The 11,146-nt window shown below is 35.9% G+C and overlaps 2 protein-coding genes across 4 annotated transcripts in view; both read right to left on the bottom strand.

The window, feature by feature from the left end:
* GNPTAB (N-acetylglucosamine-1-phosphate transferase subunits alpha and beta) overlaps window positions 1-3,981 on the bottom strand; it is a 14,423-nt gene extending 10,442 nt beyond the window's left edge. Inside the window, exon 1 of the mRNA XM_019611488.1 lies at window positions 3,931-3,981. Coding sequence (XP_019467033.1) covers window positions 3,931-3,981 — 51 coding nt within the window. The remainder of the gene's footprint in view (window positions 1-3,930) is intronic.
* LOC104911584 (N-acetylglucosamine-1-phosphotransferase subunits alpha/beta-like) lies at window positions 3,672-10,788 on the bottom strand. 3 transcript variants are annotated; one of them, XM_010713093.3, is made up of 6 exons: window positions 10,619-10,788; window positions 9,576-9,674; window positions 7,652-7,819; window positions 6,403-6,493; window positions 5,651-5,730; window positions 3,672-5,320 (listed from the first exon to the last, which is right to left on the bottom strand). In XM_010713093.3, exons 1-6 carry the CDS (start codon window positions 10,771-10,773, stop codon window positions 5,317-5,319), a joined length of 597 nt encoding a protein of 198 aa, XP_010711395.1. In that variant the 5' UTR covers window positions 10,774-10,788; the 3' UTR covers window positions 3,672-5,316. The 3 variants fall into 3 exon arrangements, with proteins under 3 accessions (XP_010711395.1, XP_010711403.1, XP_010711397.1); XM_010713101.3 differs by lacking the exon at window positions 5,651-5,730 and adding an exon at window positions 5,797-5,854 and having other exon boundaries at window positions 4,129-5,320; XM_010713095.3 differs by lacking the exon at window positions 5,651-5,730 and having other exon boundaries at window positions 4,129-5,320.
* Window positions 10,789-11,146: the final 358 nt, after the last annotated feature.

The following is an 11,146-nucleotide window of genomic DNA, read 5'->3' as shown; positions in this document are numbered from 1 at the left end:
CAACTCAACAGCTTTAATCTCAAGAAAAGCTTTTGCATCACATACTTTTGCACTGTAGTTACTTGGCCAATACATTTTGACTTTCATTCCACTTATCAAAAATACTTTTCATGCATTTTTTATATCATTTTAAATACTGTTAATATCTTCAAGCAACTGACATCAGAGGGGAAAATATAATAAAAATTTTTTAAAAATTCACCATTAAAAAATTTAAGAACTTTACTAATTTTTTTTTAAGAAATATATTCTAAACCTTACCCCACATCATCTGGAACCACATGACTAGTCACCATAGGTCTTTTCTTGCCATGCTTGTCCATTACTGGTGTTTCACCTTAATGCAAATTTCAAAAAGATTTACAAAAATACTTTATATTTTGTGGGGCCATTTGAATTCCTGGAAGTGTAATTACTTTTCAATAAGATCACTTCTTTGAACATCCATCCCATCCATTACACGTCCAGCTCCTAACACTTGACTGCAAAGAACTGACAGATGGCGATGGACCCCACGTGCCTGGATTTGAGCTGGCACTGCCCTGAGTTCCTCAGTGCTGGTCTCTACTAATTGGAGTTCCTCACTCTACTCCTACACAATTACTTTCAGCATCACAATGTAACAATTATCAGAAAGCTAAAATTAATCTTAAAAACTAGGGGAAAAAAAACTTGAAACAAGAAAAAAATGAAACAAGAATTTAATTTTACCCTAAGCACTGAAACTGTGTACTCTGACTTTTAAGGAAGCAAAACCAGAGAGATATATTTATGTTCTCTCAAATTAAAAAATCCTTGGCAGTCAGATTTCTGTTACCAAAGGTGGGGGAAAAGATCAAGAAAGATTATACCTGATTCAAGACAAAAACAGAGTGTACCCAGAACTGTGAAAGAATACCTAGCAATATGGATTGTTTTGAAACAGTGAGCATTAGTGCACACAGCCATACAAGCTGTCCTGAAAACAAAACATTTATAAGTGTTGTAAGGCTGTCCAGCTATTCTTAAAGAAATTAGGTTGGCAGACTAAACAAAAACTGAAAAAGATTCTTCCCAATTCCATACCCACTTCCCAATTTTGCAAACCCACTCATTCAGGACGTTGCAGAAAAGTACATTCTGATCCACACACCTAGCTAATACGAACTGGGTGGCCACTGCTATTTGAAGCTTAGGACATACTGACCAGACTTATCAGATATTTCACAGAAAGCAGCACAGCAAACTTCACAGGGAATACTCAAGATGCTAGTTTCATTATTTGCACTTACATTTCTCTGTCTTATAGAAATGAAGGATTTAGTTTAGACAGATAGAGGGTGGAGGAAGGAGGGAGGTAGAAAGGAAAAGAGACAAAACCCAGAGATGACTGCTGAAAGACAAAATCCAGAAGTTACATCAAACTTTGCCAAAAAATGTCACTTGAAAAATGAGAACTCTATTTTAAATCCACTTGTTGCTACAATCCCTCAAAATTTAAATGAGAATCCCTTGGCTGAACTTCCATTTATTTTTTCTCAGCTGTCTGTATCTCTTGCTTTTTTTCTGTTGAGATTCTTCCCAAAGTACTCTTACTCCTGCCATCGTGAGACCCCAGCTCTGCCCTATATCCAATTCTGCTCTCTGTACAAGCAAGCAGAGCTTTCCTTTTCTGTCCTGACCCTACAGCATTATATGCAGCCTAGCAATAGTATCCGGCTTTATTAAAGACATTAACAATAAGTTTAAGACACAGCAGGGCACTACCCTCAGCTGTTCTATAGTGTTCTCTTACTAATCCAAACCACACACGAGGAAACTCTCACAAGCATTAGGAAGCATGATTGTTCACTGACCTATAATATCTTCCTATCTGTTCAGGGTTGGAAACATTACAAACCTTGCTTAAGAAAAAAAATTGTAATAATCAGCAGACAAGCACCTTCTCTAATATCCTCCTCTGATCCGCTCAGGTCTTTTCTTTCCTCCTGAAAGTCATAGGCAGATCTGGCTTGCTCTTCCTGTGCTGCTTTAGCAGCTTTTCCTGAATGCTTTCTTCCTGATGGTGCCATAACGGAATTTTCTTCCTATTGAGGCACAGTATCGAAACATAACTTTTCCCACAGTATTTTGAAGACAAATGTGTTTTTCTGTTTACCTTGACCTGTTACATACTCCCTTGTAACCTGTAAGGATATCCAAGTAGTCACACAGAATTAACCTTGACACTGTTTTTAAGAGCGGGGTAAAAAATAAGCAAAAATAGCAAAGATAATGGGATCATACTTCTTATGCTGAAAAGCAAGGAATGCTCTGAACAGACTGCTCATAAGATCCCTGCCTCGTAAGATTCCATAATTTTTTCAGATTTGACACCACCTTCCCAAAGAGCCGTGCTGATATTCTATCCTATCAAATACAGAGATAATAAATGTTCAAGAACAATTTATGACTCTACAGCCATTCCTTACTGAGCAGAAAAATGAATTCCTAACAATGTTGGTCAACGTTCACTGTCTGAATTATTTGTTTTTAGCCATTGTGTCTCTTTATAAGTTTCTGATGCAGCTTCCATATTTGGGTTTTAAACATACACTTCCTTTAGTAACTCTCATTTTTATATATTCCATGTATTATTTTAGGAAATAAAACATCTACTTAGAAGGAAAGAAAAGTATATTTGTTGCCATTAAATGCAAGGACAAAATAAAATGTTTTCCTTAGGACTTCAGTAACTGAAATCATATACAAATGCAGCAGAAAAAAATAGCAGGATACAGTGACCTCACTGAAATATTTCTTCTTTTAGCTTCATCTCATACCAAGAGGCATGAAGCATTTCAAATTCAGTATTACGGGACATATAATTTTAAATATTCTACCAAAACCAGCACAGGATTACACAGAAGATAGAAACAACAGAGAAAACAAACAAAAAACCAAGCAGAAAGTACCCGGTCTTCCAAGCTTTAGCAATGGAGAAATTTCTCATTCTCAGTGCAGCTCAACACTGCCAGACACAACAGGTTTTTCAAAGGCCATGGAAATATAGTTCTGAACATTAAGTTTACACAAAACTGAGAACTCCAGTAAAGATTTTCAGAATTTCCAGGGCAGGGAGATCCTCTAACAGTAACAGCTGTAGCGCACACCTGAATCCCATATTTATTTATTTTTTGAACTAGCTGCTCATAGCTATAAAAACTTTTTTTTTGCCAGATATTCCATGGATATAGAAAACAATCACATTAAGCTGTTAAGTGAAAACCATTTTCTGATGTCACAGCTTCTTCAGTGTTTGATGCTTCGCTATACAGCATGAACCCAAGATGTTTAGAACTTAAAATTTTCTTGAAATTAAAATTTCATCTTTTGTTGCTAATTAGAAGATCACAAATTCTTGTGTTGTAATTATTCTCAAATGAGAGAAAACTTAGGGGCACTGCACAACTTCCAAGCCTCAGTGATTTCAGCACCTGCTGAAAACACGACGTAAGCATGGCAGCAGCTTACATACATCTCACTGCACACAGGCATCTTTCTTTGTACTGAAAAACCAGCCTACAGAGCACTAAATGCAATAAAACAACGTTGCAGCCCCATATAATCATGATAAAGCTCCTTGCTTTAACAGATTCCAACATTCCCAAGCCACAGATGTGTATTTAACAACGACTTTTCAGAGGCACTCACCTCCTTATTTTTCTCTGCCTGCAAAGATCTGAAATAAAGCAGTATCTGTGAGTCCCACAGCCGCACAGCTGAGGGGGTGCTCAGCCCCACCCAGCCACCCTTCAGCCTCGTCCCTCTGCCTGCTGACGACCCCCTCCACGCTCCCAGTGCCTACCGCCGACTCACTCCCCACATCAGGCGGTAAGGAACCTGCCCTGCCTCGCCCCACAGCCTTCCCTCGCCCTGTCAGTCTGCTGCTGAGCGCGGTCCCCCCGCTACCCCGATCGCCAGAAAAAGGCGGGAAAGGCGGCAGGCAGAGCAACAGCGCATGCGCACGCCTGCAGCGGGTGGGGGTGCGCTCGTGTTTGTACCTCAGCTGTCACTGCCCGCTGTACTTTACTAAAAGGATTTATAAGCATTAATGGCTATTTTATCAAAATGAGCGAGTTTTGTTGTACTCCAAAACAGAAACAGACAAACCTTTCATCACATTTTAGTTGATTTCAAAGCAAACCAAATATTTTACAATACATATGCACATACATTTTGTACACCCAATTACAAAAAAAAAAAGCATTCTTTGAATACTGCTTGTACAATGAAGATACACCACCATAAAGTTCTGCCTGAAAAGTATCTTTTTTCCCCCCACATAAAATCATACCAGCCTGATGTCTCAAATACAGGGCCTAGTCCTGTGAAACTTAGGAAAAAAAAAACCACAAAGCTTCATTTGTCAGTATAAATATTGTTTTATGAAGTGAAACATTGCTCCCACACATTGCTACATTAAAGCAGTTCATTACCCATTCAGATAGGCACTTTTGTTGTTATATTTACAGTGCTTTTAAAACAGTATAACTTAATCACTTTCACTTGATTACAACCCTCTCTTTGTAATCAAGATACAACACCCACTGTATTCTTTGGAATATAATACACCAGATAATACACCAAAATGTAAAGTAACTTTAAAATAACCATTACCTGTTCTGTTACCGTGTATTCTTATTAGCATGCATTTCTTCGAAATTCCAATTAAATACTACAAATTGGGGGGAGTGAATTGTCACTGTGCTTTAAGGAATGCCAATGTCATTTAAATGTAGACTAAGGGTAAATGACAAATTACATAATTCCCATAGGGCTGGAGGAAAAAAAAGAAAGCAGTGACAGAATTCTGCAGAAATCTTTCGGAATGCAAGATCAAGGATCTGTTAAGCTCATCCCAAACAACTCTGCCTTCCAACATTATATGTAGTTGGCAACATCCACTGCAATAAATGCAGCTACATTTCTTTAGGTAACCCTTTTTATAAAAAAGGATAGCATGGCCATGAACCAACATTTGTAAAGTAAGATCAGTCGAAATCTGCTTATACACAGGCTCCTGCCATTTGTGTTTAGCTTTCTGTCACAGTTCCAGCAGCTTGTATATCATAGAGTACTGCAGAGATTATAAATGTAGATGCATGATTTTTTTTCTTCATATCAACTCAGTTAAATATCAAACCATAAAAGACACTTATGAGAGAGAATTTTAAATGCTTATCACATCTTGAGGTAGTCTGATCTCCAAAATAAAGCTCTTCTACACTTTGATTCGTTCATGACCATCTTCCTTTTGGATCCTTCTTCTTGGAAAAATCTTTCGTTTAAGTGCGATTAGCTGAGAAGAAAAAAATACAGTATTTAGTTCCCTTCTAAGACAGAGGTACACAGCTGGTTAGTCTTTCATCCTAGAAACCATAGAATCTTTGTCATCCATGGTAATTCAGTCAATACTGTCTTTTTTTTTTTTTTCCACTGCACAGGAAGAAAGAGTTATTTACTCAAATGCAACTATTACACAACATATTTCTCAATAATCAGAATACAAGCAGAAAGTGAAAAACACAGTTTACCTATATTCTGATTATTTCAAGTTAATTTACATAAATATAAACAGGCTACATTCAGTTTCTAGAAGATGAACACAAAGCTGGCAGTATTTACATACCTAGCTGTCCTACTGAGTAGAATACTCCCTTCCAAAATAAAGTTACTAATGCAGGGTGAGTTTTCAGTGTATACAGAAGGCTGAAAATTAAGGGAAAGATTCATGCAAAAGTTACAGGTGGAGGGGAAAAAAATTCAAAAGCCAACCTTTCAAGAATTACACCCTCTTCATCAGACCACGGAAAGGGTTACTTAAGGCCCCAACCTGCAAAGAATTACCCATATGATTTGTTCCATTGTCTCCCTCTTTATATTGCAGGGTTAATATGTTCAAGAAAACCGTTTTGTGCTTGCAGAATGGGAAGTTTTTGTTTTTTCCTTTGTGTCTGATTCAAAAGATGAGATTGGATTAGTCTCCTAAAATGCCTTAAGATCTTCCCAGGATTAGGGTATTGCTATTACTCAAGTTTTCTTCTTAGTAACTTTGCACTATAAACATTATGTTTTAATAGAGCAAGACTTTCAGAAACAATTACTGTTTTTGAATTCCCAAATTTAGCACATTCTGATGTACTTGACCGTCACAAGACACCTGAAAAGAGAAGATAATTCTCCTTCCCCCCAAGTGTACTCATACATACTCTAAGAATCTCAACACGACAGCTTAAAAGTTGAAGCAACCTAATCACTATTTGCATATCATTTTACTAATAAAAATTCTAGCTATTCTATTAAAAAAATCCATCTTACAGTACCCTGAAGGTACAGAAATATGTATTAAACGTTATAGTTTTGATAAGATATAATTTTTACCTGTTCGGCAAAAAATGAGATGACTGTAAATACAATAAGCGTTACTAGAACACAGTGGGTCCAGAATTTCAGCTTGTCTCTATATGCCCTCCTGCAGAAAGATGGAAACAGAGTTTCATGTATTATAAATCAGATATAAACATCAGAGGGTTTCCATGAAACAGGAAAAGAAAATATGTTGTTGTAATTTACCCATTAACTTGTGTTATAAGAAGCAAAATGCTTATTTATTGCATGTAGCTCAAATTCTGCATATTTCTTTACTTTCTTTGCTTTCAACTTAATATTGAAACTACTGTTACTTTAGTTACATTGGTTCCTAAACCAAAAATGATTACCATACAAGATAAAGGTAGAAAACTCATCTGAAAAATTGGATTTCTCCCAGCACTTTAACATGCTTTCCACCATCCCAGCAAAAATTTGTTTTAACCACAAAAAAGTAATAAGCCTTCTTCTGGAGCTAACAGTCCTGGTGGTGGTCCTCAAAAACAGAGCCAAGACTATTTCTTATGCTCCAACCCAAGTTTGTACAGCTAACTGCTGAATTCAGTTTGCCCTCCACTCCCCTCTGCTACTACAGTCCACACCCAATTCTTGTCACCTACAGTACTTCTCATACTCTATATTTTCTCCTTCCTCACAAGGAGATACTTCTCATAACTTGCTGATTAGCAACAAAATTATCTTACTATTCTGCTTGTTTCATTTTTAATCACTATGCCTGTCGACCTTTTGTTTATATTCCCAAATCAACTTTCTCAATTTCTAAATTAAATATCGTTTGGTGAGGGGAAAGCACATTAAAATTTCACACATTAAATAAAAATATGAAAGATGCACAAGTATCTTCTCTGGTGATCATTAAACATCTTTAAATTATTTCTAATATCTTGAAAAAGTTACTTAGCAATGATAGCAGAATTTATATTATATTTGTGCCATACACGTTCTAAACAGTTCTGGTTTTTTTAATTAAAAAAAATCCACAATTCTTGATTTTTTTTAATTAAAAAAAACTTTGCTTGAAATGACTTGTGGACAATCAGTGAAACATTAACAACTCAGAACAACAAGAAAATCCAAATCCTGCAAATCTCAAGTTTTAATCCATTTAAATATTTTCATGTCATCTTCACTGTTAACTCCTTCACAACAACACTGGGAAAAAAAATGGGCTTGTACCAATACGTTTTATAATCATATGCTAGTACACTGCAGTAACCTGAAGAGAATCTGTCTAACATACCATTCCTGGAGTTCATGCATATGAAGGAAACGATTCCGGTATTCTCTTGGCAGCTCAAATTGGGAAGGAATAGGAAACATTGATTCATAAAAATCCCTAAGCACCGCTTTCACTGTCTGAGCATCCTTATGATTGTGATCAATGTTGTCATTTAAGCAAACAAATTTTCTAGAAAAGAAAAATGCTTTGTTAGACTATTTCCTTTGATAATACCGCAAAGGTATTGGCAAGACAAGAACATAAACCTTTAAAACCAAACTGATATATTTTATATTGATAACTACGTTCCTTATTGCTGCATTACTTTTAAATTAACTTGATTGCAATTCAGAGTACATCGAGGCTAACAGTGAGTCAGAAACTCTGAGGAATCCATTGATGAGCTAAAGCTCTCTCTTTTCTATTTATATTAATGTTGCCATCTAATGGGCACTAGCGTGCATCATCTCAAAGTCTAACACTAGATGTAGACAGCAGATTAGAAGGATTATCATCTTGATAATTCTTTCATAGTTTTAATGTAGAGTTACCATGAGTTAGTTATCTTAATAAATTTTACTTCTATTATAGGATGTAAATATACTAAGTTATTAATATTTTACTATATATGCTATATTCTTCAGAGAAGCTCAACAACAACAAAAATTAGAAGACTGTATAGGGAAAGGCAAAGTTTGGTCCTCAGGCTTTCAGTTATTGAGAAAACTATAAAAATGACTGTAACATGACCTGAATCAGAAAACCCAAATTTAACTCTTATTATCAGCCAAAATACAAACAATAGGAATAGTATTCATGTGGAAATCACTGTGACCAAATAAACATGCTCCCAATAAAGTGTCTTGCAGAGAGTTACTTCTCATAGAAGAAACACCCAAGCATCTACATTACTGAAAACTGCTGAAGCTAAAGCAGCAGCTAGCTTGCTAGTCTATGTACCCTTGGCAATTCTGACCTGGTGCTTGATGACAAAAATTCCCTTTCCCCCATATGGGCAAGGTTATGTGCTTTATTTATATTGTGAGATACAAGATCTTACATTTTCCCCAGAGGGTAAAATTATATCTGATGACTTTGCAATTGCTAATCTTTGTGAAGAAGTGGTTCTGGTCAGCTGTATTCTCTATAGCACAGTGTGCTCTTTCAAAGAGCGGAGCAAAGTTCAGGCTTGCTATGTGAAGCTGGATGTAAGGAGAACTCTAGAGCACATTTATTTGCCTACTGAGGACATTACTGCTTTTCCTCTAATGAATGCAGCATAATTGGTAACCCTGCTCTAGGCAATTTCATGCAAGCAACTGAATTGCCACATCTGAGAAAAGCAAAATATGCCTCCCCTTTAGAAGCATAGCTGGCTATGGTGATCCTATGCAGAGTATCTGGTTATGGCAATCAGATGTCTACACTCTATCAGAGAATTTACCCCAGACTATCCCAGGCAGGCTCCCTCAGGCTGGTAGTTCATCAGCCCCAGGAATGCAGAAGCTGCACTGTGAAAATCAGCTCTCAGATTTGAGCATCTAAATGCTTTATCACTACATTGTAGAGAAACAAAGGACTAACTTCCTGCTCTGGATCACTTCTCACTAAATATCAAAAAAATGTTTAATACCTCTTGCTATGTTGTAACAGAGCATGAAAGCATAGTGGATATACAAAACAGATTTTACAATTAAAAAACCTTTTTTTTTTCTTAAATATTGCTACATAAAACAGATCAAAATATTCTTTCCCTTAACATAAAATGTTCTGCAATATAAACTGTAAACTCTAGAATGGCAAAAACAAAAGCCTCAAAAATAGTTGAAGTATTTTATATATTCTATTATATATATACATTATTCTATATGTTCAAATGTTTTAGTTATATAATAACAGAAATTAAATAAATGATCCGTAGTGTACAAATTAAGAAACAGGATACCTGGGATTTTTTCGTATGTCATCCAGCTGACCAACTACATGAGACACATTTGTGCGAATCATTTTGAAGGCAATTTCCTCTTCTCCCATGATTTCAAACCTTATTGTTAAAATATTTATGCATTATTTAAAACAGTTTAAAGTCAGGTTCAATAAATATTAATAGTCTTACAACTTATTTCTAATTAAACTGTCCAATCTCCATTAGAATGTGATATTTGATTTCCCTCCATTTGCTTATAGAGCACACGGCACAACTTGAGGTATTATAAATAAGCAGATAATGCCCAAACACTGCCCTGTAACCTTCTTAATTCTACAGATTTATTCAACATTGTCAGCATTCCTGGGGCAAATGCATGCTTAGGAAGAGCCCCACCACTCTTCCCATCCAACACTGCTGATAAGGCATTGGACAAGAGAGGTCTATGAGCTCCATGCCAACAAACTGGTTTTCAGGTTTCAAAGAGCAAAGATCATACACAACCTAGATTTTAGGCAAGTCTGCTCATGTACAATTATTCAAATAAACCTAAGTCATGGTTTGGTCAGCTTTTTCCAAAAGGGGATGGAAATTAGGGCTTTTTGTTTTGTTTTACTTTCCTTCTTGCAGGAAAAGTACAAGGCAGTTACAGATATTTATGTATTTTTAAAGCTTTAGTAGAAAATAAAGAAGATTTACAACATAGAATTTCAAAGCACAGGAAAATTTCTTTCTGCCTTTCTCTACTGCTCTAATTGTCCTCACTGATTGTATATTGTCAATGTATGTAGCTGTCTATAGATGCTCCAGCTTCTTACTAGAGTACTGCAAGCTGGGATCTGGGCCAACACGTACAGTGGAAATCTTTAGTCTACTAAATAAACTATGGAAAAACAAACACATCATTCAGCAAGATAAATAATTATAAGCAGTTATCACTATGTTTCTTTAGTTCCTCTTAAGTGTTAGCTCACTTTATTTTAATACAGAATGTTTGGACTTTATGTATTTATACCTCTTCTTATTACTCTACGAAAGATTTTTACAGAGCCATAACATACCTGTATTTGTTTTTGTCCTTGTATGCCTTACGAATTCTGTCAGTCACAGGTTTGCAATTAGTCACTAGGTTTTTAGTCACTGGAGGCTGGAAGAAAATATGGCTTAGTTTATAGGTTACTGAAATATTTATGAAATCTGTTATAAGGGAATGCATTCTAGAAAGTTACATTATAGCTGTGAAGAACTATTTCTTCTTTATTCTCCTGGAACAAAGAAACAATACTATTTCTTGATCACCTGTTGAGAAAAATTGTACTGGTACACTGTCTAGATTTCATCCTCAGAACAATATTCAGAAATTGTAGCTCATTTCATAGCTGCTTTTAAAATTCCTCCAGTGGAAACCACAGTAGTGGCCAGGCACTCTGCAGAACAGATGATACAAATTAACCTTATTTCCATCATGACAATTCAATCTACTTTTACCATCAAACAACTCTGGGAAATAAAAATCCCTGTCCTCAAAGGACATTTCTATGGTAATAAAACACTCCTAGAAATTTATCTGTTGCAGACAACAGAAGCAA

Source organism: Meleagris gallopavo, chromosome 1, assembly GCF_000146605.3.
Source record: "Meleagris gallopavo isolate NT-WF06-2002-E0010 breed Aviagen turkey brand Nicholas breeding stock chromosome 1, Turkey_5.1, whole genome shotgun sequence".
NCBI lineage: Eukaryota > Metazoa > Chordata > Aves > Galliformes > Phasianidae > Meleagris > Meleagris gallopavo.
The sequence above is the reverse complement of the archived record's forward strand: the minus strand, read 5'-3'. Positions and strand labels throughout refer to the sequence as shown.

Excerpts from the sequence above, each read along its gene's own strand:
- LOC104911584 (XM_010713093.3), bottom strand. The coding sequence starts at position 10,773 with ATGCATTCCCTTATAACAGATTTCATAAATATTTCAGTAACCTATAAA. Across the intron at positions 9,675-10,618 it reads AAGGACAAAAACAAATACAG|GTTTGAAATCATGGGAGAAG; the intron begins GTATGTTATGGC and ends TTTAACAATAAG. Across the intron at positions 6,494-7,651 it reads ATGCATGAACTCCAGGAATG|GAGGGCATATAGAGACAAGC; the intron begins GTATGTTAGACA and ends ATCTTTCTGCAG.